The sequence below is a fragment of the Centroberyx affinis genome, unplaced genomic scaffold, assembly GCF_046629955.1.
Source record: "Centroberyx affinis isolate AG114_WGS23_722 - 3 ecotype Tasmania unplaced genomic scaffold, CSIRO-AGI_Caff_v1 ptg003262l_1, whole genome shotgun sequence".
Lineage (NCBI taxonomy): Eukaryota > Metazoa > Chordata > Actinopteri > Beryciformes > Berycidae > Centroberyx > Centroberyx affinis.
In genome coordinates, this window is record NW_027281285.1 from 296,908 (window position 1) to 322,050 (window position 25,143).

The 25,143-nt window shown below is 43.5% G+C and overlaps 2 protein-coding genes and 1 non-coding gene across 4 annotated transcripts in view; 1 reads left to right on the forward strand and 2 right to left on the reverse strand.

Moving 5' to 3' along the window:
• The first annotated feature begins 1,264 nt into the window (after nucleotides 1-1,264).
• Nucleotides 1,265-4,747, forward strand: LOC139660250 (galectin-8-like). Its single transcript, XM_071538348.1, is given in 8 exon segments — nucleotides 1,265-1,330; nucleotides 1,669-1,757; nucleotides 3,122-3,332; nucleotides 3,507-3,626; nucleotides 3,730-3,756; nucleotides 4,035-4,123; nucleotides 4,269-4,434; nucleotides 4,598-4,747. Coding segments are annotated over 8 exon segments (918 nt in total).
• Nucleotides 4,748-6,867: 2,120 nt separating this feature from the next.
• The window catches only part of LOC139660247 (palmitoyltransferase ZDHHC14-like), a 54,222-nt gene continuing 35,946 nt past the window's right edge, over nucleotides 6,868-25,143 (reverse strand). Inside the window, exons 5-10 of one of the 2 annotated variants that reach the window (XM_071538345.1) lie at nucleotides 21,468-21,605; nucleotides 20,248-20,296; nucleotides 18,322-18,424; nucleotides 17,477-17,586; nucleotides 15,267-15,372; nucleotides 6,868-8,111 (exon numbers count right to left, since the gene is read on the reverse strand). In XM_071538345.1, coding sequence (XP_071394446.1) covers nucleotides 7,686-8,111; nucleotides 15,267-15,372; nucleotides 17,477-17,586; nucleotides 18,322-18,424; nucleotides 20,248-20,296; nucleotides 21,468-21,605 — 932 coding nt within the window. In that variant the 3' untranslated portion in view covers nucleotides 6,868-7,685. Of the gene's footprint in view, nucleotides 8,157-15,266; nucleotides 15,373-17,476; nucleotides 17,587-18,321; nucleotides 18,425-20,247; nucleotides 20,297-21,467; nucleotides 21,606-25,143 lie in introns of both variants that reach the window. The other variant, XM_071538344.1, reaches the window with a different exon arrangement.
• On the reverse strand, nucleotides 17,745-17,818 carry trnai-aau (transfer RNA isoleucine (anticodon AAU)). Its single transcript has one exon. It is a non-coding gene; the product is annotated as a tRNA-Ile (tRNA).

Sequence of the window (25,143 nt, forward strand, 5' to 3'; positions counted from 1 at the left end):
GCTAAAATGCCGCCTATGTAACATAACATATGTTAACATATGTTATGTTACATAGGCGGCATTTTAGCCCAAAATATCCATGGCTTCTAACCTCGCCACCCAGTTATATAAAGCCAACCCGCGTTGTCAGCAGTGTTATTTTTTTTTAGGTCGACGGCAGTGTCTTTCCGGTGGGAGCAGCAACTCTGTCATATCTGAAATGTAAAATCTTAGAGCAGAAATCCTTAAAAAATTCATAATCTGGCATCAGAAGAGAAAAGAAAGAAAGAGAGGTGAAATTGTTCAACTTCCATTATTTCATTTACAAGAAGTTAACATATTTAGAGAATGTAGAAGAATGACTATTTTGACTCTAACTACAATACAGATAGTCATGGAATTCTGGACAAAATCATATCAATAAAAATATTCTCAGATTGGGTCCAAGAGACACAATCTCATCAAGTGGGGGTCGGTGGCCCTAATGTGGACTAAATTAGGTGTCTTTGATATGAAAAAGGTTGAGAATCACTGGAGTAAGGGTTAGGTTGCTTCATCAAAGGGAGTGTAAATATTTGAATTCCATAATTAATTTAGTAATAAATCAGACAAGTGAATGATAAGTAGGCCTAGTAGCTGATTTAAATGTCATAACACGTAAGTAGAGACAGACAACTTCTCAAATGGAACAAACCCTTTAACAAATGTGGGTCTGTGCTCTAAAACGTAACATTATCTATCTAGGGATCCTTGAAAAAGTTTGGGGACCCCTGGTTTCAATATGTCTTTGTAACTTAACATATTGCAACAAGTCAGTTTCCATTTAGAGAAGAAAGATTGAACATTTTAACAAAAGCACTCATGATTTACACCTCGGTTGATTGGCTGTAAAAAAAAATAACAAAAAAATAACAAAATAAAAAAAAAAAAAAAAACAGTTTTCACTGATTTTCTATTAGTGCGGGTCAAAGCGGTGATTTGCATATTTCATATGTATATGTTTTGAACGACAAAGAAAAATCCAAATACTCAACTGTGACTGCACTGCAAGTCTCTCGGAGAAGAAAACAGTGTGCGAAAAAAAAAAAAAAATTCTGCGTTCAATTGCTGAGTGGACCTGATCACATGGTAGCGTTTGCGCATGCGTGAGGTGTTCAGGATTTGGGCTGATGGAGAGAAGATTCCTACTGCCATCATCCCAATATAGCGGAGTAGAATAAAAAAAATCACATCGGTCAACATTACAGCAGATACTAAAGTCTTTGCTCTCGTCTAGCGCAGCTGCATGTTGTAGTCTGTCACAAGAAGCCCGATGTCTGTGGCAAATGCGAAACACACGGTGCTAAATCCGGTAAGAGGCTTTTATTGTTGTTATTATCATCTCTGGATAGGTTATATGGGATATTCTGATGCCACCATACTGATCAGTAGACTCATATATAATAGGGCCGACATGCTGCAACCATCTGCAGGTCAACATGCTCTGCTGTTTCTGCCATCTGGCCTGCATGATAACACAAAGCTAATGTCACTGCTATATAATGTCAAATAATCAGATGGCATACAACCAGAGGAGACTGGTGTATTTCCCAACTCCTGTTTGAAATGAAGCATGCAGCTAATTTCTGGGAAAGTGGATTCAGTTGCTGCCGATGCAGGTGCAGCACTAACTTCTGCTGTCCCCCTCAGGTGATCCCATACACAGGGACCATACCTGGAGGCTTGCACCCCGGGGAGATCATCATCATCCAGGGCACCGTCCCCCCAGATGCTGACAGGTAAGACCTGTGTGTCAGTCAGGGGAGTCTCTTCACTAAACCCTAAGCTGTGGCAAAGTCTCTGCATCTAATCTTTTTCCACCAAAACTTAAGTTTCCCCCACTTATATCGACTGTGTCTCTTGAGACAAAGTGGAGCAACAGCTGGTGACTGACAAGATATTATTTAGCCGGTGTGATGAATTATTACACCAACCGGTTACCAAACTATCAGCTATAGAAGGATTGGTCCTGAATGTTTCCCCTGATGTGAGTGTTTGGGGATTATTGCTTGATCTTTGCTCTCCGTTATAATGAAACTACAAACTACACATGGAAAAATAAAAGTGCCAGAAATGGTTGTTCTGAGTAATGCCATAGAAAAACCATTTCTGGTTCCACCAAGAACCTTTCAGACCAAGGTTCTTAAAAGAACCATTTCTGCACTCCTTAGACACCCGCGTTGTGTTTTTGTTGATCTGCTCTTGTATAGCCTCATTTGCAATTGCAGAATATATACTGTGGATGGGTTTGGTTATTTTCCACATTTATGCCACCACCCACCATCCAAAAACTAAGAATTAATAACTTTTTAATATCCATATGGTTCTTTGGGATGGTTATTGAAAGGTTCTTTTTTGGAACCAGAAATGGTTCTTCTTCTTCCGAAAAACTACTTTCAGTTCCAGTTCGCACCTTTATTTTTCTGTGTATATAAACTAGAGCAGTGATTCTCAACCTTTTTCATATCTAGGACCCCTAATTTAGTCCACATTTGAGCCACGGACCCCCATTTAATGAGATTTTGTCTCTTGGACCCAAATCTGAGAATATTTTTATCGTTAGATTTGATTTTGTTCCATGACTATCTGTATTGTAGGTAGAGAGATAACAGTGAAACTATGATCAAAATAGTCATTCTTCTACATTCCCTAATTGTGTTAACTAATAAACTAACGAAAATAATGGTGAAGTTTAACAATTCATCAATTTGCTGGGGACCCCCTATAACCCCCTCAAGGACCCCTGGTGGTCCCCGGACCGCACATTGAGAACCACTCTACTAGAGGATAAAAACTACAAGATCAAATTTGGATTCACTTTGGCTAAGCTATGGCGAGTGGCACACCTTCCAGTACCCACACACACAAATAATCATAGTAATGTGTAAACTGATTCTTTATTGATGCCCATAGTGAATTTCTCTTTCCCCGCCTCCCTGCGAGGAGGTCAAAGGTCAGGATCAGCTGCAGAACAGCATCCCAGCAGCTGGTAGGGTTCAGTGTCTTGGACACTTCAGCAGGGCGGATGCTTGCTGACACAGAGGTTTGGACCTGCTTCCTCTGGCTGAAGGGTCAAATCTCACCCCCCCCCCCCCCTCTGCAGGTTCCAGATAGACCTGTCGAGCGGCTGCAGCACCAAGCCGCGCTCCGACATCGCCCTTCACTTCAACCCTCGCTTCGGCAGCTCGCCCTGCGTGGTCTGCAACTCCCTGCAGCGGGAGAGCTGGGGCAAGGAGGAGACGCTCCACCAGCTGCCCTACAAGCAGGGAGCCCCCTTCGAGACCATCGTCCTGTTGCACGAAGACGTCTTCAAGGTCTGCCAACCTGTACTGTCGAGGGGGGAGGCGTTTTGAAGTGGCATTCAGTGATCAATAAGCTCGTCTAATAGTGTGTAGCACGTTAAAAATGGACTCAAAACGCCCAGAAGAGATGAATGCATTTTAATGGGGAAATGATGATGTTATAGTACATGTTGTCTTCACCTATAGGTGGCAGTAAATGGCGCTCACTTGTTGGAATACAAGCACAGAATCCCATTGGACAGGGTCGACACATTTTCTATTTCTGGGAAAGTTAGGGTGCACGCTATTGGCTACATCCCAAACTCAGTAAGTACCATCCCATCCATGACTTCCTTTATATTTTGGACCTCTTCTTCTCTTAATCATGCATTTATTTAAAGGATTCTAAATCAGACTCTCCCCCCCGTAGGCAATATTTTCAGAATCAGGGGACTTGGTGAGTTTTTTTTTTTCCTTTTTGCATCATCTACATAAAACCTCTCTGCTTTTTTAATGTGCTCAGTATCTTGTGATGCCCCTAAAACTGGATCACGGTTCCTAAATGATTCCTTTGTCTGTTAGTCTCACAAGCCAGACTGTCCTCTCCCTTTCTGCATGTTGTACACAAACTTCAAAACGCAGATTATTAAGAAGTCTGAGCCTAATAAAATAGTGTCCGATGTCGTTGGGGTTTGTTACAAGCTACATCAACAGCTTTATTCTCTGACATTTCAGAGTCTCCCTTACAAAGGCAGCATACTCAAAGGTCTGAGCCCAGGACAGCACATCACAATCAAGGGTCAGGTCAGCATGTACCCACACAGGTGAGCTGACACTGACATATCACTTAGACATGGACTATTACTGTCTTCTACTATTCTTTGATGACTCGAATGACACTTCCCTGTGGGGCAAAAACAGACAAAGCGACACTTGTTCTTTACCTTTCCATTCCGCTCTCCCCTCCAGCTTCACGGTGAACCTGCGCCACAGCAGGACGGAGAACATCGCTCTTCACCTGAACCCCCGGATGAAGTCGGGCATGTTCATCAGGAACTCCTACCTGAGCGAGGCCTGGGGCCGAGAGGAGCGCGAGCTGCCCTTCTTCCCCTTTTCTTCAGGGGAATACTTTGAGGTAGGCCCGTTTTCCCCTGCTGGACACTTCAAAAGGATACCTGTACCTGTGATGTGCTGGACAATAACATGAATGTGCATCTACTAATATCATCAATAACCACCAGTTGATCATGAGTTATCACAGTTGGCAGTCCCTCAGTGGTGCTTTGTTTCTTCGTCAGATTCTCATCCTCTGCCAGCCCCACCAGTTCAAGGTGGCGGTGAACGGCTCCCACCTGTTTGAGTTCAGACATCGGGTGCAGGACCTGAGCAGCATCGACCAATTGGAGATCATGGGAGACCTGGAGCTGAATGACGTGAAACTGTGGTGACCCCCGGACGTGGAAGCTAGGCCGGGCTAGGCTAATCTAGGCCTGTGAGGGAACCCAGGTTATGGGCGCCAGGCTGGGCTAGGCTAGTGCATTGTTGTGTTCTGGTTATTGATGCTAAATTAGCTTAGCTATGGTGACCCAGATGGTGGATGCTGAACAAGGCGAGCCCTGTGCTGAGCTCAGTATTGAATGCGAGGCCAGGTTAGTCTTACAGCAACCCTAGATCACTGATTTCAAGCTAATCTAACATTTTTGGTGACCTAGGACCACAGATGCTGAGCCAAACCGTGCTAGGTTATGGACTGAATGGCCCTTTTCCAGCCCTGGCTAGCAGACTGGTGCATGTTGGGTGGGCAGGCTGTGAGCCCCTATATCTGAACAACCATGACTGTTTACAGCTACAACTTAGGTTTGCCTTGGTTCATTTCTTAGACTGTCTCTAGAGCATCTCTACTGTAACACGCCCTATTTAGTGCACTGTACAATGAAAACGGGAATAATGTGTACAAGTTAATAAGTATTGTAGTACTGGCCTTGTTTAAATGCCACAAAATGTCAGCAAATACCATTAACCATGAAATTTAAGGGCTGCCTTCTGTTGGAGCTGGGTAGTAGAGCAAGGCCAAAGCAAGACCAAGTTAATGTACAACTAATTTGAAAAGCTTCAGAACGTTTCCTATCATTATAAAACAAGCTGTAGTGTATTTTATATTTTTTAAAAATTAAACCAGATTTTTCAACTTATGACGATTACAATCATTTGATCTATACATTTTTGTACATCACATTTTTAACTTAATAGGAGCAAACATGACTGCATTCATTTCAGGTTTGTTATTTTTTTCCACTGGAGAGCGAGTGTGTTATCAAGACCACATTTCTCAGGAACATTCATTCTCATTCTGTAAACATCAACTTAACTTATTTTATCATGTAATGGTGCAACATAGTTCAAGCACAGTGCAGTACAGGGTCATTTCAAATAATCTGTCTCAATCAAATAACAAATGCAAGCTACAGCAATTAGGTTCTTCTTTTAATAATTTCTTCATGGTATGACCGTCTCTCTTCTCACTGCTCCCCAGCTCTGGTTCTCCCCTCAGTGCAATGATGAAGCCTGCTCTAATCAAGAATAAAACAGTTGTCCTCAGACTTGTAAATTGCAATGCTTATTCTGTTTGTTGTAAATTATACGTATGACAAATCTACTCTATGTATCATAACTGATTTAATATCAAATAAATGTATTACTATTATCATTCTTGTATCCAGTATCTGGCATATGGTAGACACTGGCTCTGAGCCTTCTACTGACTTGACACAAAGTATCAGATACAGTGTCTAAATGGGTTGCTTCAAGTTACATGACGGATTATTTGCTGCACTTGCACTTACATGGGGAGGTCTGACTTGAAGTTACGTCAGATTGACGTTATGTTGTTCATACACCCTCTATCTCAGGCTTCTTAGTGTGTGGAGGCGAAGCTGCCAAACAATTTCCCATTTTTGAGATCATAAAAGCCTCCTAATGTAATTTAATGTAATGAAAAACACTGCACCCTCAACAGCAGTTCTCCTACTCAAGCACAAGGTGGTAGTAGAGGATGAAATATTAATTGTCAGCCTGGCTTTGATCTACTTCTACTATCTAGGCACAGCAACCAAGCACCACCTCTCAGTGAATTGCAGCCTCTTGTGTCATTTACTCTGTGCCAAAAATAGCAAGTTTGTGTGGTTATAGCAATTGCCACTCTCTTTTGAAGTTGCAAACAAATCACTTTCATTCTCCCAGAGACATAAGCGTTGTGGAAAACAGAGAGCTATACATTTCTCTGCAAAGGTCAGTGCTTGAGGCCTTACAGGATTTATGACAGGAAGCGGATGAATGGCAGACTAAATGGCCTGAAACTAGCTTCAACCTCTTTTCAATATCCACACATTTAGCTGGCTTCATTCATCAGGCAGACACTTTCAAACCAACTGTCTCATTAAGGTCCAATGACCACAGGCGCTGCTCACAAGATCAACTTTAAAAGGAAACTGTTGTCAGCTAGTGCCGCATGACTCACATCACACCTTAAGCCTTCTAAACCTCAATAACGATCCAATCTTGTCCCATAAAAAGTTGGAATTTTATTAATATCCACAGGAAATATAATTTGGAAGAGAAACAAAAATAACCATGGCATGGTACAGCACGATAAAGTCTCTTTTTTTAAACATGAAACTTAGAAAAAGCAGGATGATATGCAACATGATGACATCAACCATTGTTACTGATTGCACTGCTGACAAGAATGTCCAAGAAAGAAAGGCAATAGACACTGTCCCATCAGCAATGAACAAATAGGCTGAAGTTTGTTTTACAAAAATATGCCAGACCCGTGATCCATTGACATAGTAAAGCAGCTTTTTGACCAAAAAAACATGTCAGGTACTGTCAAAACATTAATTATTTTTTTTGCTAGAAATGGCTGAGACTCACAGCCATACACCTCCTTTTTGAAAAATAAATTCCTCCTCCACTCATTCATTCCCCTGTCCAGTTTCCAGGGGTTAATGGATTATGCTTCCCTTGAAGTAAAAAAAGAAGAGTATGTCTGGTGTGTCATACATGGCCACAACACCAGGAACCAGCTCCCCCGGCTCCAGTGGAGAGGTTCGACAAGACATTGGCTGAGGAAAACCGCTTCCTCTTTGGTTCAGTTCAATTCAGTTCGGTTCCTAGCAGCTGAATTAAAATCACAGCCTTTTCAGTTCTCAGGTCCTGTGACGTGTTGAGGGGAGAAAGGGAAACTTTAGTTCAGGTTGGGAACTAGCCGTTCCAAATCTGGCACAGGTCTGGGCAGGGAGGAAGGAAGTGAGCAGGAGCGTTTTTTAGGGGTTGGACGGATGTTTTCAGGAGGGAGGAGGGGGAAGAAGGGGGGATATCCCGCTGTCAGACGGAGCTGAGCTTAACCAGTCCTCTGACAGAGTCCTCGTGTAGCGAGTCCTGGCTGGCCGGGTTGTAGAAGCCGGCCTGCATGGTGTGGCTGTGGCCCAGGGGGCTGCCGCAGGGCAGCATGCCCGGGGGCGAGGGTGCCTCCTCTGGGGTGAGGAAGTGGTGGTGGGCCCCCGGGTCCTGGAGCGGATGGCTGTGGTTGTGCTGGTGGCTGTGTCCGTGGATCGGCAGCATGTCGGTAGCTTCGTGGCAGCTGAGGTTGGGGGTGGAGGTCGGCGGCGTTGGCTGGCCGAGGGGGAGCGAGGTGCAGGGGCCCCCCAGGCCGAGGGAGGTGCGGCCGGGTAGAGAGCCTCCGTCGTCGGGCGAAGCCGTCAGGATGACCGGCTCGCTGCTCTGCTGCTGGAGGAGAGGCGTGGCGGCGGCCTGCAAAACGAATTTGGTGCTCTGAATGCACTGGTCTTGGTCACACTGAGGGAAGGGCGGGTGTAAAAGGGGGAGAAAGCAGCAGATAGCAGAGAAGGAAACGGGAGAAAGAGAAGGACAGGGAGGGGATGAGAAAGACAAAGAGATAGATAAGGTGCCAGAGGAGAGGAACGGAAATAGAAAACAAATGAGAGGCAGCAGAGAAAATGAGACGGAGCAAGGAATGAAGCAACAGAAGTATAAGAGTGAGGAAGGGAATACAAAAGAGAACATGTGAAAAAAAAAATAAACAAAGGAGGGGAGAGGTGATTGAATAGGGGAGAGAGAAAAAATGAGAGAGAAACAAGATGTTAGTAACCTTGTTAGAATGCAGAGCCACACTAAGAAACCCCACCAGCTAGTGCATCTGCCCCAGTAAAAACAGAGCTGAAGTCAATAGACAGAGTTGAAAACACGGGGCCATTAAGTCACTGCCTCACGCCCTATTGATTTCTGTTGCCTTGCTTTAGAATGGAAATCGTGTCAGAATGGAGCGCAGTAACTGGGTTAGGACAAGGGGAGTCATCAATACCATACATTAGCTACAGGGAGATTAGCCTAACACTATTAGCCTTTTATCACAGCCTCAGTGCAGTTAGATGTATTAAAGACCTGTTGCAGATGAAAGGAGATCGCTAGTTTTGTAGAGGTGACACAGGAATTAAAGAAACATACGGACTAAAAGGCTTGAAGCACAAAGTCTTGCCCCTGATATCTCACCTGTCTGTCAGAATCACACTGACCTCAAAAAACCAGATGATTTGATTTAAACATTAGTTGCACTACCTTTGATAATAAAAGAGGAGTTTATTCTATCAGTCGCACGTATCAGATGCTCCTGATTTATCTAGTTTACAAGCTTGGGCTCTTTCCAGGTTGTTGAAAAGACTAATTTGACCGAGGTTTTATTGGACTGCAATGCCACAGAAACCTCGTTCACCACATTTACACAGAGCTATGTCAGCACTCTTCTTTTTTTTGCCAGTGTAAAGCCTGGTTCATCTTGGCAGAGATATTAAATAAAATGGTGAGGGAGAAAGGGACACAGTACTTTCTCCTTTTCTTTCTACTTTCTGGCCCACTCATGTTTTATAAACAGTTGTAGCAAGACTGACTCAGCACTGTCCATCCCCCACAGCAGACAGACACAGAGAAGAAAAAGGAACAAAATGGACTACTGATAGCCTAACCTTGGATAGCAGATAGCAAGCAAAGCAGTATTAGGCCTACGTTTTGCTCTGGCTTTTGGACATGATAGTGGTGACACAACAAGGGCAAGGGTCATGTTTTTAACACTCATCATGAATTCAATCCAGGGCTCCTACACATTTTCCATGTCAGATTTCCATACTTTGCCCAGACCCTGACTGAATTTTCTTCAGTGGTAAATATTATATGTGAAGGCAGTGGCTCCACAACCACATAAAATATTTAGTCATGTATACAGACAGAAGCAGATTCTGCCCAAACTTTTACTGTCTATTTTATGCAATTGTAACTTTTCAAGACCTGGAGATCATCCAATTAATTTTCCATTTGTTTCCAGACCTGTGTAGGAACCCTTAACAATTATTACCTTCAAATCACCGGCAGCAATACCACATTTGTTTAATTCAGGAATTGCAGGTCCTGAACAGGATGAACAGAAGTTGTACCAATAAAATGGAATATTCCCCAAAGGCCTCACCGTTTCTGCCCCATACTAGGCTTGTGTTGGGATGGGTGAAGGAAGCCAAGCTTTGGAAGCTTAAAGCCCTCCTTGTTATTCCTCGTGATAACAGCTGATTGTTGGTAGGTAGAGTTATAAGTTTGGCTGTGGCTGTTAACACGTCAGTGACCCAGGAAGTAGAGTTGGAGCTGCGCCAAGGAAACGGGAAACTACTCCTCTTCTGTGTGTTATTTCATCAGCTATCTAGTTTATTAGAGAATGACTAAACAAAGTCTAAATATTGATTCTCTCCAGCTCTCGGGAGAAAAGACTGACTTGGACGTTCTGGGTGAGCATAACACCCATCAGTAATGCAGCTGACTGAAGTAATAGTGAGAGTTGGAACTGAGAACGAGTCAGTCCCTCATCACTCACTGTGCAATTATCAAAAAGGAAACAGTGGTTGATTGGGTCGCGCTCTGTATCTATTGTGTAAAAATAGCTCGCAGCTCACAAAGGAAAACGCAAGAGACAAGGGAAGAAAGAAAGAAAGGAAGCAAGAAAGAAACAAGAGCTAAAATGCTAGAAAGATTTATGAGAGGCCTATTGCCAGTACCGAGAGTTTAACTCGAGGCTGCGAAGACCGCTCTGCACCGCATTGTTTCCTTTTTCCCACATTGTTTCCCTTCTTCCCCCTCAGTCAAACCCTGAATGGAGGCTTTATGTTATGGGGGCGTAATGTGACATCCTCGCACTCAGTTACCGTGGCAACCGCTGACAAGGCTTCTTCATACCAGCCCGTCGTTTTAAACTGTATCACAAGATGTAGACAAAATACCTTACAGGGCTGTTAATGCAAATGCTTTGCGCACGTTTGCCAACACAATACACAACACAAGTCAACAATGTCATTTGCGATGTAAACGCGTGATTTGTTTGGTCGGTCCAGCACAGTCCGACACTCCATGTCACCTCTAATGACTGATGTAAGGACAAATATCAATCACCTCTTATGAATCAATCATCATACTCATTGTGTCCCGGGCCTCCGCGCCACCACCTATCCCATCATGCTGTGCATACACCATTATTCACTTCTCACTGACAATGAATGGAGGCAAACTGTTTGCCTCATGAAATCACATCTGGTGTGCAACTGCTGTCAGTGTTACTGCCTGCCTGGGCTCTTCACCTTCTAAAAGAACAAAGGGAAAATTAAAAGGCCTGCATTCAACGAAACCACAAGTTGAATCAAATACACTTAAGCCCACTCATCATTTTTGACGCTTGATGCTTGACAGTGCCATTTATTGAATAGAATATAGAAATATTTTCCCAAATATCAACTTGACAGACATAATTTAGGCTAAATGTATTTTTTAAAGCAACAGACCTAAAGACTGTCTAGCCTCTCTCTTCCGTTTTGATGCCATCTTCCCTTTAAGTGCATAAACAAAGACTGCAAAACGTTAAGCCATGTTTTATTGAATCTGAACTAAAACTTTGTATGACTAGACACACTACAATCATTTTTAAGTGATATGTTTTCCTTTTTGTTATTGACATTATCCATCATTAATTAATTAATTAATTATGCACTATTTCAGAGAAATAGAATCAGCAAGAACACACTCAACCCCCACTCCTTTGTTTGATAGCTCTGCCCTCCTGTGTCTCTCTCGTCTTTCTTTTGTCACACAGACACACAGTCTCTCTATATATTTAGCTATTTAGCTAAACCAAACCAGCAGCCTCTCCCATCAAACATGCTTGATGACACAATACTCTAATTCAGTGCAATTTGAAAACAAAGCTGACCTGCTCTGACCCGTCAACCTTGACAGCCTACAGCATGATATGCTTTTCTGGCATATTAGCTTGCAAGCCATGAGTTTTTGGATAAAGCAAATTTAACAGTATGCACACACAAGGAAGCATTGCATCAGTAGGCCGTTTACAAGGGGGGCGATGGCAAGAATATTACCGAATAGACAATCACGATGGAGTATCAGTGCTTGTTAACTTTTTCTTCCTACTCAAGAAAGTAGCCGGCTGACTGTATGTTAGTCCATGGCTAAATAGCCAGCAGCTGGCACAATTGGACAACTCTAGTTATGACAGCTACACAAAACAGATGGTGGTTATTTCTAAATGTGCTAACGTGAGGGAATGTCCCCGTGGCCTGCAGCCCGGTAGAAATAGCCCGGACATTTAGGACCTGGAGACAGATAAGATCCATCTTTCTGACATCTCAATGAAATCAGGCAGGATGAGATTTCAACAAGGAGCTGACTGACACTGAACTTAGACGGCAACAGTTAAAGATTAAGAGAGTGTGTGTGTGTGGAGAGGCCTTGATTCTAGCATGTAATGTGTGAAGTGCATAGCTCATCTGAACAACAAAACACTTGTGGGACAGCGAGTTCAGTACAATGTCCTGTTCACAACACTAGCTGTTCTCTCCCAGACTGTAGGGGATAGTTTGACATTTACACTAACCATTACTTTGTTTGCTGACTGTGTATTCTCAATTTCTACAGAGTCTGTGAGTATATTCTTTAAAATGGTCAAACCATTCATTATCTATCCTCAGTCTCATTCCTTTTCTTGCCGTCTCTCTCTCGCATTCGGTTTCTGGGATGTCAAACACTCCCAGCGCAAGATTTAGATTGTCAGCATGGACAGCCTGGTTGATGGGAAAACACACACACACGCACACACACACACACACACACACACACACACACACACACACATACACAGAAGACCCTTTATCTTAGATATGTTGACGAGTGAGCAATGGATGACTGAGACAAGAGAATGAGTGACAGCAGGGAAAGAAGAATCACACAACTCAGTCTGCAATGTCACCACACACACACACACACACACACACACACACACGGAACCCCTCCCTGCTGCTGCTGACCTAATTCACAGACAACATGGAGCATTACGTGTAAAATTGAAAACAACATCGCTGACTCGCCATTTGGAATCCTGAGCAATTTGATTTGTTCCAATCTAGTGGAATGAGAATGACTAACTGGATTTACCTCCCTGGATTTGGATGGAGAGAGGGATAGGTGTGTGTGTGTGTGTGTGTGTGTGTGTGAGTGCGTTAGTGATTCTGATTCTGCAGTATGCTGTCAGAGGGAAGGGGAAGGACAGAGATAAAGACAGGTTCAAAGAGAGAGTGAGGCTGTTGTTTGGAATATAGGGTAAACCACTCTGACCTCATTTGGCCCTCACGCTCACCAAAATCTAGGCCAGGCCTTAAACCAATTACTAATGTTGACCATCGCAATCACACACAATCAGACGCAAAATCATACAAGCCACAACGTCTGTGGTTGCAATTCCTCAGACTGACATGGGGCAAAGTTCATCTGCTACTCTACTTGTTTGTGAGGCAGACAGCTGAACTGTTGTTTGGCAATTTAAGAAAAGACAACAGCTGGCCATTCAGTCAGTCAGGCTGCTGTGAGAGATGGCTTCTCTCTCTCTCTGCGTGCCAGGCTAACTGAGGCCTGGCACCGCAGGAGTCACGTCATGGCCTGGGTTTCCCATGGGTGGGTTAGGACTAGGGATGTTAATGATTAATCGACGATCGATTAATCACCGTTAACAATTTGATCGATCAAGCATATTTTAATCGATAATGTACATAATGTGCCATATCTAATTTTTTTCGGAAATGATTTACCGCCACAAGGGCGCAATTTAACTTTCACCGCCTATACAGAGGAAGACGAAAGCCAAGCAAGTGGGTGGAAGCTTTACACCCAAAAAGACAACAGTGTTCATTGTAAACATTGTAATACAAAGTTGAAATACAGCACCTCTACAAGAACAATGAAAGGGAATGCATTCCCCCGGCTGGCGAAATTGGTGCGACTATTTGTGCCTCCCGACCCGGGACAGCTGTTCCTCTGGAGCGTGTGTTTCAGGATGGACTGACTGTCACCAGGCTGCGCACTGGACTCATCCCTGACCACGTAGATACGCTCTTATTCTTAAATAAACCAGTAGATTGTCGTATCATTGTTTCCAATACATAAACTGTGGCGCCGCCACAATATCGGCATGGCCGGCACAACATAAAAAGTTAATTAATGTATAGAAATTGATCTAAATCGCTCTGTAATGCGTCTAATGTGCGCATCACATCATGTCTGTCATTTGGCGATGCAGTAGCTCTGTACTCAACCTGACAGTCCGTCTCCCGTTCTGAAAAAAATTCTCCGAACTCGCATGTGTTGTAACGGTAAAGAGTAACTCAATACTTTTCAATCGGACAATTCTAACGCTGCTCAACACTCAGAAAGTTAACATGAGTGCAGTGCAGAGACTTCATTGCATATTCCACCAGTTGGGTTCCGTTGGACACAATGTAAAGACAATTTAAAGTAATGAACCCTAAAAAAAGTACATTTTCAGCCTGTGGGAAACACTGAGTCGGGGGTCCCGACTCTTTTGAATTATGCTTAGCTGAGTAACTTGTTGAGTAGGCCTAAAGACAGGGGTAAAAACACACATTTTGTATTTTCTATGTCAAAAGCTGTTTTTACATAATGATTAATCGATTAATTGGTCATTAACGTGACCGACGATCGATTAAGGAAATTTCTGAAAATTTGCATCCCTAAATAAGACAGACTGGCTCAGAGAGAGAAAGCGCTGACGTTGGGGCACAAAATGTCTGGCTCTCAGATGGCTGAATTTAGGTGGTTCTCGTAATGTTTCCTAAAATGTTGGTTGTGAAGTAACGATAGTACGCTGGACGCTTTTGAGAAAAGAGAAGAGCTGGAGATAAAAGCAACCTATATTTTCCCTTTTATAAGGTTATAAACCCAATAGTTGTCTCAAACCCCCATCCATAAGATTTCTGTGTTAACTTTTCGAGCAGCACTAGTGGTTTCCCCAGTTCACACTATTAGCTACTGTCTGTCACATTTGTGTAGAATGCGTTCACACATGACATGACCGTCCCATATAGGTGAGGCGAGGCAGGATGTTGCATCTAAGGTATGTGACGGAAGACGCCACCTGTTATTGTTTTAGATAAATGGCGAATGAGGAGTGTTTCTTCTGCTATTATTAATGTGCATATTAATCTTGTCCTCGTCTCAGTGTCTGTCCAATTTCCAGACATTCAAGCAAAAAATTTGCCAACTTTGCTGGCTGTCAAACTTACAACTCTCCTGCTCCAAACAAATGTTTGCCTTGAGCAAGTTGCAGAATGAAATACGCCACCCGAGAGTCTCTTGTGATTGGTTGACTTGCTCTACGTGAAAGCATATTATATAAGACTGTCACTTGAGGGGGGAAATTACTGGATCAAATTTTCCGGAATATCGCCTCTGGCTCCCATTCGCACATGACCATGACAAGGAAAATTTCTGGGTGAAGCTGCATGTGAGAAAGGGGCATAAGAGAAAAGACGACGAGTTAGGTGAGTGTCTTACCATGTGGCTCTGTTGGGATTGGGTGGCGCCGTACATAGTGATGCCATTGGTTGGTGGTGCCAGTTGAGGTGCGTCTGATTGGACGAAGCCCCGTCTATCAATGAGACTAGAAAGAGAGAAACAAAGAGAGAAGAAAGGCGTTGTTTGGGGATATTCTTTCAAAAACATCAGATAGCAAAGATTATTACCTGCAGTAGTGAAGTCTAACAACATTTTTTAAGTGATTCCTTTGGAGCACTGCAAGGCCTTTAAGTGGAAATTTACAAATGAAATAGTCATGCACTTTGACTGACTGTGATAGCAGGCTAATAACGATACCCAGTTTAAGTCAATGATAAGGGAGGGATTAGCAGAGTACAAATTACCTTGTGTGTCAGTGACACCAAACAAGGCTCAATATCTGAGCCTCGCACATGCATACGATACAGTGTGTACACATGCATTCTTCCACTTGTTCAAACACACACACACACACACAGAACCACAACATAGTAATCAATCACTGAGGTTGTGCAGTGGAGTGAATCATTATTTCTGTCCCATCATTAATGCTGCAGGACTCTGATATGGCTGGTTAGGCAACAACCTGCTGAGCTTAACACTTTGTATGCATACGTGTGTGTGTGTTCGTGTGTGTGTGTGTGTGGCCGACTGTGTGTGATAGCAGCCATTCATCACCTAGATAAAGGCTGATCTGAAACAAAGCAGTCTCCACCACACACACGCAGAGGCAGTGAAGGTGTTTAGCAGTGTGAGTGGGGTAATCAGTAACCGAGAGCCTGTTGACAGTGTGCTCCAGTGGGACAGAGCTGGAATCGGGTGGAAACGGGTCACAACAAGCACAGAGAGAAACTCCAGGAACCTACAGCACAGGCTTGTATTGCTGGTAATGAATACTGGAACTTCTGAAAATGTGGTTAGTGGGAAATGAGCATTTTCTGCACAAAAACATGTCGCATTAGGGATTGTGGTGAGTCAAGGTCTCAGCAGGGAATGAATTGCAAGAAGTTTCTGTCTGAGTGTGTGTGTGTGTGTGTATGAGAGACGACGTTGTTTGCATAGTCCTAGGCTGAGGTGAAACATTCCTTCCTCATTGGTGGACCCAGCTGTGGAAAGCCTGTGGCTGGCCACACATGCACACACACACACACACACACAAGCACATACACACCCACACATGCCCAGATGGCAGCCACCTGCGCGTTGAGGACTTTCCTCTGCCACCCACTGGAGTAATTACTGGTGAGTAATGTTTCTGTGATGGCCAGAGCGCAGTACAGCCAAACACACTGACAGACTGCTGCTAAAAGCCTCCATTGCTGCTCTTCTTGAGTGTGCGTTGTCTATGCGTGTATTTAAATTGAGAAGAGACTGTGGGTGTGTGCTGAATTGGAGACTGTGTGTGTGTTTATGTGTCTCAATCCTTCTCTATGTATTTCACCATTTAGCAAGTGTCAAAGCTGCCAGTTAAAGGCTCTGCGCTCCGTGACGTCTCGACAGCGTCAGTGTCAGTGCGAGTGTTGTCTTGTCAAAGTGGGTAGAGTGGCCGGTAAAGATAAGAGGAGATAGTGGGTATCTAGGTCCAGTGGGTAACCACTGAGACACCATCAAGTACATGACGGAAGACATGTAGGGCATTTATAGTGTGAAAGAAAGAGACGTTTTAAGTCAACGGACTCACAAACTACCGTTTCATGGATGAGCAATTCAGAATTGTTTGGGAAAGGCACAGCCGGAGGGAATGTGTAACACTGCCATTTACAGTCACATGGACATGAGAATGCAACTGCGACAGTTGGCCTGTATTTTCTCTGGATTCACATGAACAGCAGGAGTGTGAAATCTAATACATCTACCAAAACTTTGATCTTGGATTCGGTTAAAATGGGCTTGAAATCCTTTCCGCTCTTGCAGTATCTTAGTAGCTATGTATAGAGAAATGGCTGCAGGCAGGCTTATTTCAAAGCAGCTCCCCACATCAAAAGGAGTCTTGGCTAACAGTTCTAATTTAGCCCTCGGACAAAACAGGAAATTACAATGGGGAAAACAGGTGCTGTGGCCTATTACACTGAAGATGAAAAATTATTGGATGAGTTTTCTCATTAGGAGAATGACAGTGAATGATATTGGCTCATATGTCATCATCTGGGAACCTGGGAACATGTGAATCCATAAACAAAAACACTCATACACTTTCACACCTTCCATACCTCGGTGGCAGAGGTCCACACAGCGCTGCACAGCAGTTGGTCAATATATTGCCATGGCTGTAGGGGTTATAGTTGTCCTTCCCTCTTTTAGAAGACCATGAACCTTTTATCTGGAGAAGACCACACATTAACGTCATCAGCCACAGTTATAACAGAGATGGATAACTACTTCAAGCATTAAACTGGGAGACAAAAACAGAATACTGTGTTTGTGCCAGAGATTATTACGGTTTGCACACTCTGCCTAATCCACTGCCCAAAACATCTGTGGCCCGTACGGGGATCGAACCCGCGACCTTGGCGTTATTAGCACCACGCTCTAACCAACTGAGCTAACCGGCCCGGTTGAAATCTGACCCTCATCAGTCTCACTGAGGTGACGGGAGTGTGTTGCCAGAGCTATAATGAACATGAGAGAACAGCAGCATGAATTGGGAAGAGGGAACGAGGTAAAGGAAGAGAGAGAAGAGAGTAGAATTTATCTCTACATTTCAGGCTCAATTTTTCTGAAGTTGGTAGTTTCTCTTCTGTATTCCTGCCTATATACCTACAGAAGTACAGAGGGAAGTTTTGGCTCTCCTGTACCCACTTAAATTCAGTCTTGCGAGCCTGGAATAGGAAGCAGACACACTACTGAGGCCATGTGTGTGTATGTGTGTGTGAGGGGGAGGTGTAGCACACACATAGATTACAAAGGACAACTTAAACAACTTAGGGCAAATCCTGTCAAGTGATTTATGCATTACTAAGGCCAATCCAATTGGTCTGCGTGAGACAAATCCCTATGTAGTATACACATTTCTATACTTATATCTGGCATTTTATGTGTGTGTATCCATACTCACATCTTCATTGGTGGTCTGGTTGGAGCTGATCAGGTAGGTATGGAAGCCTGAGAGGCCCACTATGGACCAGACCGAGAAGAAACACACCACCACCTCCAGCACAGTGACCACAAGTCAAGGAACATTTGGCTCCAATCCAGTTTGTATTTCATCCACCTTTTCATTCAGCAAAGCAGACAACAACATGAGGGCACGCACGCACACACACACACACACACACACACAGAGCAGGAGTGGGCAGAGAATGAATGGCGCTCTACCAACAGCTAGCATATTGACCTATAGCCTGAGGGCTGCCCTCCTCTTGCCAATACCTCCTTGTTACCAGTTCATGTGGCTGGGACTGCAGAATACTGAACACAATGCTGCTCATCTCTGCTCCACATAAGCTGCAGAGAACATGGATACTGTACAAGATGCATCCACCCACCAATAGTAATCCTATGATAAATCTTAGAAGGACACTATACAAATATCACAGCAAATATATAACTATATAGGAATATTATAATCATAACATAGTATATAAAATAAAGCCATCAAGAAGAATATGGTCACTATAAACTCACTATTGAGTATCACAGACACACCATGTCCCTGCAGGAATATTAAAGGGATACTGTAGTGATGCTTTGTTAGGGCAGCATATCATTACATACAACATACAGAGATAAGCATGTAAGAGACGGGCTAAGAGAGTCCTGTCTCCTCATGAAGTCCATTCATCGGTCTGCAGAAGAGCATTTGGAAAATCAACACATGACCTCACTCTCCGCTTTTCTCCCTCTTAACCTACCTCTTCTTTTTCTCTCTTCACAATCTCTCCCTCCTTAGCAAGGACAAAACATGTCATCGTTCACCTACTACAAACGACTGCTGCGATGCTATCGACTCTAATTCTCCTTTATTAAGGCTCTGTAGGACACTGGCGCCGTTATCAGCTTGGCTCGGCACTTATTTCTATACCAGAGTAACGGTTATCTTGCTCAGCCATAGAGAGAGAGAGAGAGAAAGAGAAGGAAAGAAAAGAGAGACATTGCCCTGTGCTCTCAATTTGATTTGTGACTCAGAGAAATAGTCTGTTGGGGAGGTGACATTAAAACTGCGATGTAGGTTGACTGCTTCCTACCTCAATTGCCTGGTTTTATAGCTAAAAGCTGAGGTTAAATGGCATGGCACCGAACATTACTGAAATGTCAAAATAAAAGGTTTTGACTGATGTAGATTTGGCATATTCCAAGTGATTTTCATTGATGTTGTGTTGAGACAATAAGCTGATTTATAGTTTATTTGTAACAGCTGTAGCTTAAGGCGTCTTGCACACACTTGGCATCTATCACACAGATGCAATCACACCAAATCCCACTCACACATCACTGCTGAAGAGGGAGGGGGCAAGTCAGAGTGAGATGAAATCAAAGAAAGATCAATTCAATGGACAGAGACAGAGAGGGGAGCTGCCTTGCGTGCTGTGTAAGCCTGATAGAACAGGACTAATCAGGCACAAAGCAGTCATGCAAGTACTGTAATTCTGCAGAAAATGGCCAGAGCAATGGATGGAAAAGCTTTGAAAAAGCGTGTCATCCAAATGAATTCTGACCCATGAGCCCTTGCCGTGCAGGTTAGTCTGTCAACACTTGTCTGTGTCAAGTATAGAGTAACACTGTGACTGTTTCTCTGTGCAGGCTGTGGATGTTAGGGAATGGATCGTGACGACACAAAGAATTAAAAGGTAAGAGAACTAAGCAGGAAAACAGGAATTTATGTTAGAAAGTAATGACAGTACTGGGTCCAAAAGCAATGCCATCACTGAATGGTATTAAAGGGAGGTTGAGGGACACAAAAACCAAGGACAAACACACGAGCAATCACGCAATCACATTTACACAAACATACAAGGCAAGACAGACATAAGTGAAAGGATATCTGGCAGGACTATCTTTGAGTGCGCTGAGGAACCCACTTCGATGGGAGCCTGTGGACAGAGAAAAGGCAGAGTTTCCATTAGTCCACTGTATATTTGTTTGTCATGGTGTACACACTAACTCACACAATTGTGTATATCACCATTCAACAATACCCCTCGAATGCAGAAGCTCGTACCAGATATTGGGCATCACACACACTGGAGCCATTACCTGCTGAGGACTCTTTCTTGGTTCATGTCTAAGTGGGCCCTGTCAGCAAGATGAACCGAGCTAGACAGTGTGCCCACTTTAATTGCCATTCCAATTTCACTACCACCTGTGATGAGGAGGAGGACAAAGCCAGGGAGAGAGAGACAGTTCTATCCAATCGGTTTGTGCAGGCCAGCTCAATGTGGCTAGGGGAGACACACTGATCTCCGTGGCTCCAATCATCCAGACTGATGAGGACTTATTCTGCCTTTTTCTAACAGATGCACAAAATGCAACAGACTGGCAACAGATAGTGGAGATAGCCATGTGGAGATAGCCATAGCAATGTAGCATTTTGAATCAGTGTTACACTGGAGAAATGATACAGAGAGACAAAAAAGGTGAGATTACAGCACCAAAAGTAAGCGCTGGTGAACTGAAACCCCCTTTGATTGATGGCATTGATTCATGGCAAGGAGGTTTATCGCTATGGCATGCTCTCAACATGAAAAGCTAAGTAAGTCACTGTGATGTTCTGACTTGGTCTGAGCCCTGTAGACAAAACAAACTTTAAATCAAAGAATCCAAGTTGCTGTGATGCCCCAACTTCAAATCAAACTGCACTCAAGACTCTCACAAAAACAATGCTGCATAGTTAAAAGCAAAGAAAGAAAGAAGAAAAGGCTCAAAAGAGAGGACTACCAATCAGTGCTAGAATTTTCTAGCAGCTAATTTGAGCCAGTCTTTCTTCCCCCGGTGCAGGGTTCAGCCGCCCACTGTCATTTAATGCAAGCACACACACATATAGAAGCACACATACAAACACACACACACAGTGGTGAGGTGAGCCCAACAGTCCATTGCCTACTCCCAGCAGGAAAAATGGTAACAAGCCAGAATGCTGCAGCTTTTCACAACGCCCACTTACAACCTGCTGGCTGGAAACACACGAAGAGCACTGCCAGGAGTGTGTGTGTGTGCCATGCCTGAGCATGTGCGTGTGTCTCCCCCCCCCCCAAAACTACTTACGTAAAATGACGTGTGTGATGACGAAAGCAAAGATGAAGATGGTGAGGAAGGAGAGGGACAAGATGAACATGTAGAAGAAACGGTAGTTCCTCCTTCCCACGCAGTTCCCCACCCAGGGACAGTGGTGGTCAAAACGCTCTGCAAAGAGAGAGAGAGAGAGTTGACTTTTGTTGTTGACTTCACTTTGGCAATATGTACTTTTGTATTTCATGCCAATAAAGCACCTTGAATTTAATTGAAATTGTGAGAGAGTGAGAGAGAGAGAGAGAGAGAGAGAGAGAGAGATCAACTGCTGTATTCTGAATACAGAGAGTAGTGGAGCTTTGAGTACTAAAGATACAAATGGAGGTAGCCATGTAGAAATCAATAACAGATAGCACTCACTTTTAACAGGGGAAACACAAATGGTTGCCACCTAAGATGACAGCAGATTAGGTGTGGTCTGTCTTATTTTCCACCCTCTGCACATAGGCATGCACGCGCATGCACACACGAACACGCACACGCACACACACACACACACACGCACACACACACACACACACTAGCCGAGTCCAGAGCTGTGATTACAATAGAATCCATTATCAACCCACTTTAGATATGAAATTACAGGAAAAGGGAATGGTTCCTCTGAGTCTTGGTATAATAAGCTACTTTTTCAGAAAGTGCAAACTGCCTACTTATATAAACTAGCTATTAGAGTTACTGGCTGCCCTAGATGTGTATGGTTACAAAAACTCCCATTGTCATAGTGGGACTGTGTGAAGTTGAGAGGGTGAAAGAAGCACTTCGCTAGGTCAACAGATAACCCGCCTCCAGTGAGACCTCAATTTGAGGATGTTTTAGGATGTTTCAGGAATTGTAAATGAATGATAGAGGCGATAAAGGCTGTGGTGCATTTCATTAAAGTAAAAGTGTTGCCCAGCCTGCCGTGCGCCTTCCAGAGAAGTCATGCAGCTGAGAATGTCTGGGGCTTTCCAATGTGTAAACACTGACACAAGCCCGTCAGCCACCTTGGCGAAGAGAGTCCAACTTTGTGGAACAGAACAAAGAGTTACTGTACAGTACAGAAGAACCTCATTCATCCGAACCTCTGTGGAGCAGAGGCTGTTTAAGTGAATGAAATGTCTGGAATTTAGAAATGCTTAGAAATACTGCACTGCAATTTATTCAAAATACAAAACATGCATGCTGAAGCATTCGACTTCTACAGGTATTTCACATGTAATGCTTTAAAATGCAAATTACTGGTATTGTTTTCCAAGCCTGTGAGGGCCGCTCCAGCATACCAATCATTTCATTGATTACTCCAAGAGTGGAGGGCCCATGGTTAGTATGGTTATTAAATCAGCACCAACTCCATAACCCTAACTGTGAGAGCTGGCTGCTAGCTGCGCACGGTGGTAGCTACTTAACTAATTAATCAGTCATTATTTGTGTAGTGAGGCGAGATGACCTGCTTCCCTCTGCGTTAATGGGAGCTTGGTTGAAAGGTGGTGGGGAAAGGCAGCTTCTAGCCAGAGAGGAGGAGAGGGGTGTAAGTGATACTGCAAGACTGACGCCTCATGTTGCACACTTACTGCTACTGAAACCAGATTAACAGCCTACAACAGTGGGCATCAATATTGAGTGGCCTACAACAAGAGAGGAGAGGAGAGAGATTTTTGATTTTCTGTTTCCCTTATACTCTAATATGCCTTTCACTGCTATATATTGCATATGGTATATTGGCATTTATACTTTTTTTTTTAGTTCTCTACCTTTCCATGATGCACAAATATCACACTTATGTCTCAGTAAATTCTGCTACTGTTTTGCACATCCTGTCAATACTGGAATCCATACTTTTTTGCACACTTTCATCCATACATGTCTACTTAATAATAATAGAGTGTTTGAATTGTATTGTTTTTATAACCCCCTTTTTCTATATTCTTATTTATAAGCTATTTTTCTTTTGATGTATGCAATTACTACTTGCTGATGCAACGACTCGATTTCCCCACAGGGATCATTAAAGTTTCATCTAATCTACTGTTCTTTAATGAAACATCTATAAAAAAAAAAAAAATTAAAAAAAACCCAGGAAAAAAGGAATTAAAATCAACCTAAAATCACTCACTAACTCCCCAACTCCCTGCCCACACACACACAAACAACAATATTTACAACACCGGCACCTCTCTCATGTATAATCGGCATTCAGATATAATCAGACCATCTTCTCCCGCTGTACATGTTGTAGAGGAGAGAAGAGAAATACACAAAGACAGAGGAGTATGTGTGTATCATACATCTGTACTCCTATACGTTTCCCCTATCGCTCCCAGGCGGATATCCCTCTTACAAAGGATTAAAGTGACTTTACCATATTCCTATCCTCCAAGCCCACCGGGGAAGCCCCATCCATTCTGATCCCCCCACATGACTGGTAACTTTTTAAAAGCTTGTTAGCCCCCCGGCATTCACAGCAGCAGAGGTAGACTGAGACGCAGAGAGGCCGAGACACAGGGGAAGCACTCATACCACTTTTTCACTGCCAATACGATTCCAATTTCCACTTCCAAGACCAGGTAACAATCTTATCATATGTTGCTATTACTGATCATTACAGGCTGAGACCCCTTGTTGAGAGTGACTGGGCAAACATTTTTTGAGATTGAGATAAAGTCCATTTTTCTCATTTAGAAAAACATAACATCAACAAAAAGTAGAAAATGAAGTCTATGCCTTCATTTTTTTTTTTTTTTTTTTAAACGGGGAAATTTCATTTTAGCCTCCTGTATTCTCCTGCTAATGACCTGACACCCTATACAAGTACTGGTACATCCTTAATGAGAAACTGCAGCTGAGCTGGAGTTGCATCCTGAACCCTGGACTCACTCTGATTCCAGATTTCACCGTGGGGATACACAGCCATGTTGGCTGGAGCTTTTTAGAGCAAGCTGGGAAGAAAAGAGAAAACAGTTACAACTGACATTAATCACTGGAGTTTACCACTCCCACCCACCTGCAGTATGGATAGTCCAACTATGTATCTGTTTCTCGTTCTCCACTTCCTCCCATCTGCCTGGGGCTTTGGTTGCGCTTGTCATCTGAACATGATTTCTGAGATCTGATTCTAAAGTTTTCAGATTTCATTAGATCACATTTCTATATGTCCACACTTGTCCTGAACATGTCTGCAATGCGTCCCATGTCGCTGTGCTCATTTAAATCTGTGTCTGCATTACTTTTTCCTGATTTCCCTCTGCTCACAATGCGAGCCTGACCACTTCCATATGTTGATTTGACGATCCGATAAAATGTGAGCAAAATCCGGTCTGTCGTCCTGCCTGCCAGTCAGTGTGTATCTGCCTCCCTCTCGATTACTACCTCTTCATCTTCTAGGTGCTCAATCAGCTCCAGTTCTGAGCAGTAAAGGGCGTTCAAACGGAGAGTTGTCCCTTGTGAATGAGCAGCAAAAAACCCTGAGGCGGTGAAGGACGACACAGGTCTCTGTCTCTCTCTTTCTCTCAGTAATCGCCTGGCTGCGCGCTTCACTTTGTCTCCAGAGAGAGAGCATGTGGTTGTGAACAGTGGCAAAACTCCTTAACCATCCTGCTGCTGCTCTTTTTGCTTTTTCTTTCTGTTGTTCTCATTGCTGAACCATCTCCCTCCCCCTCTTTCCCGTGTG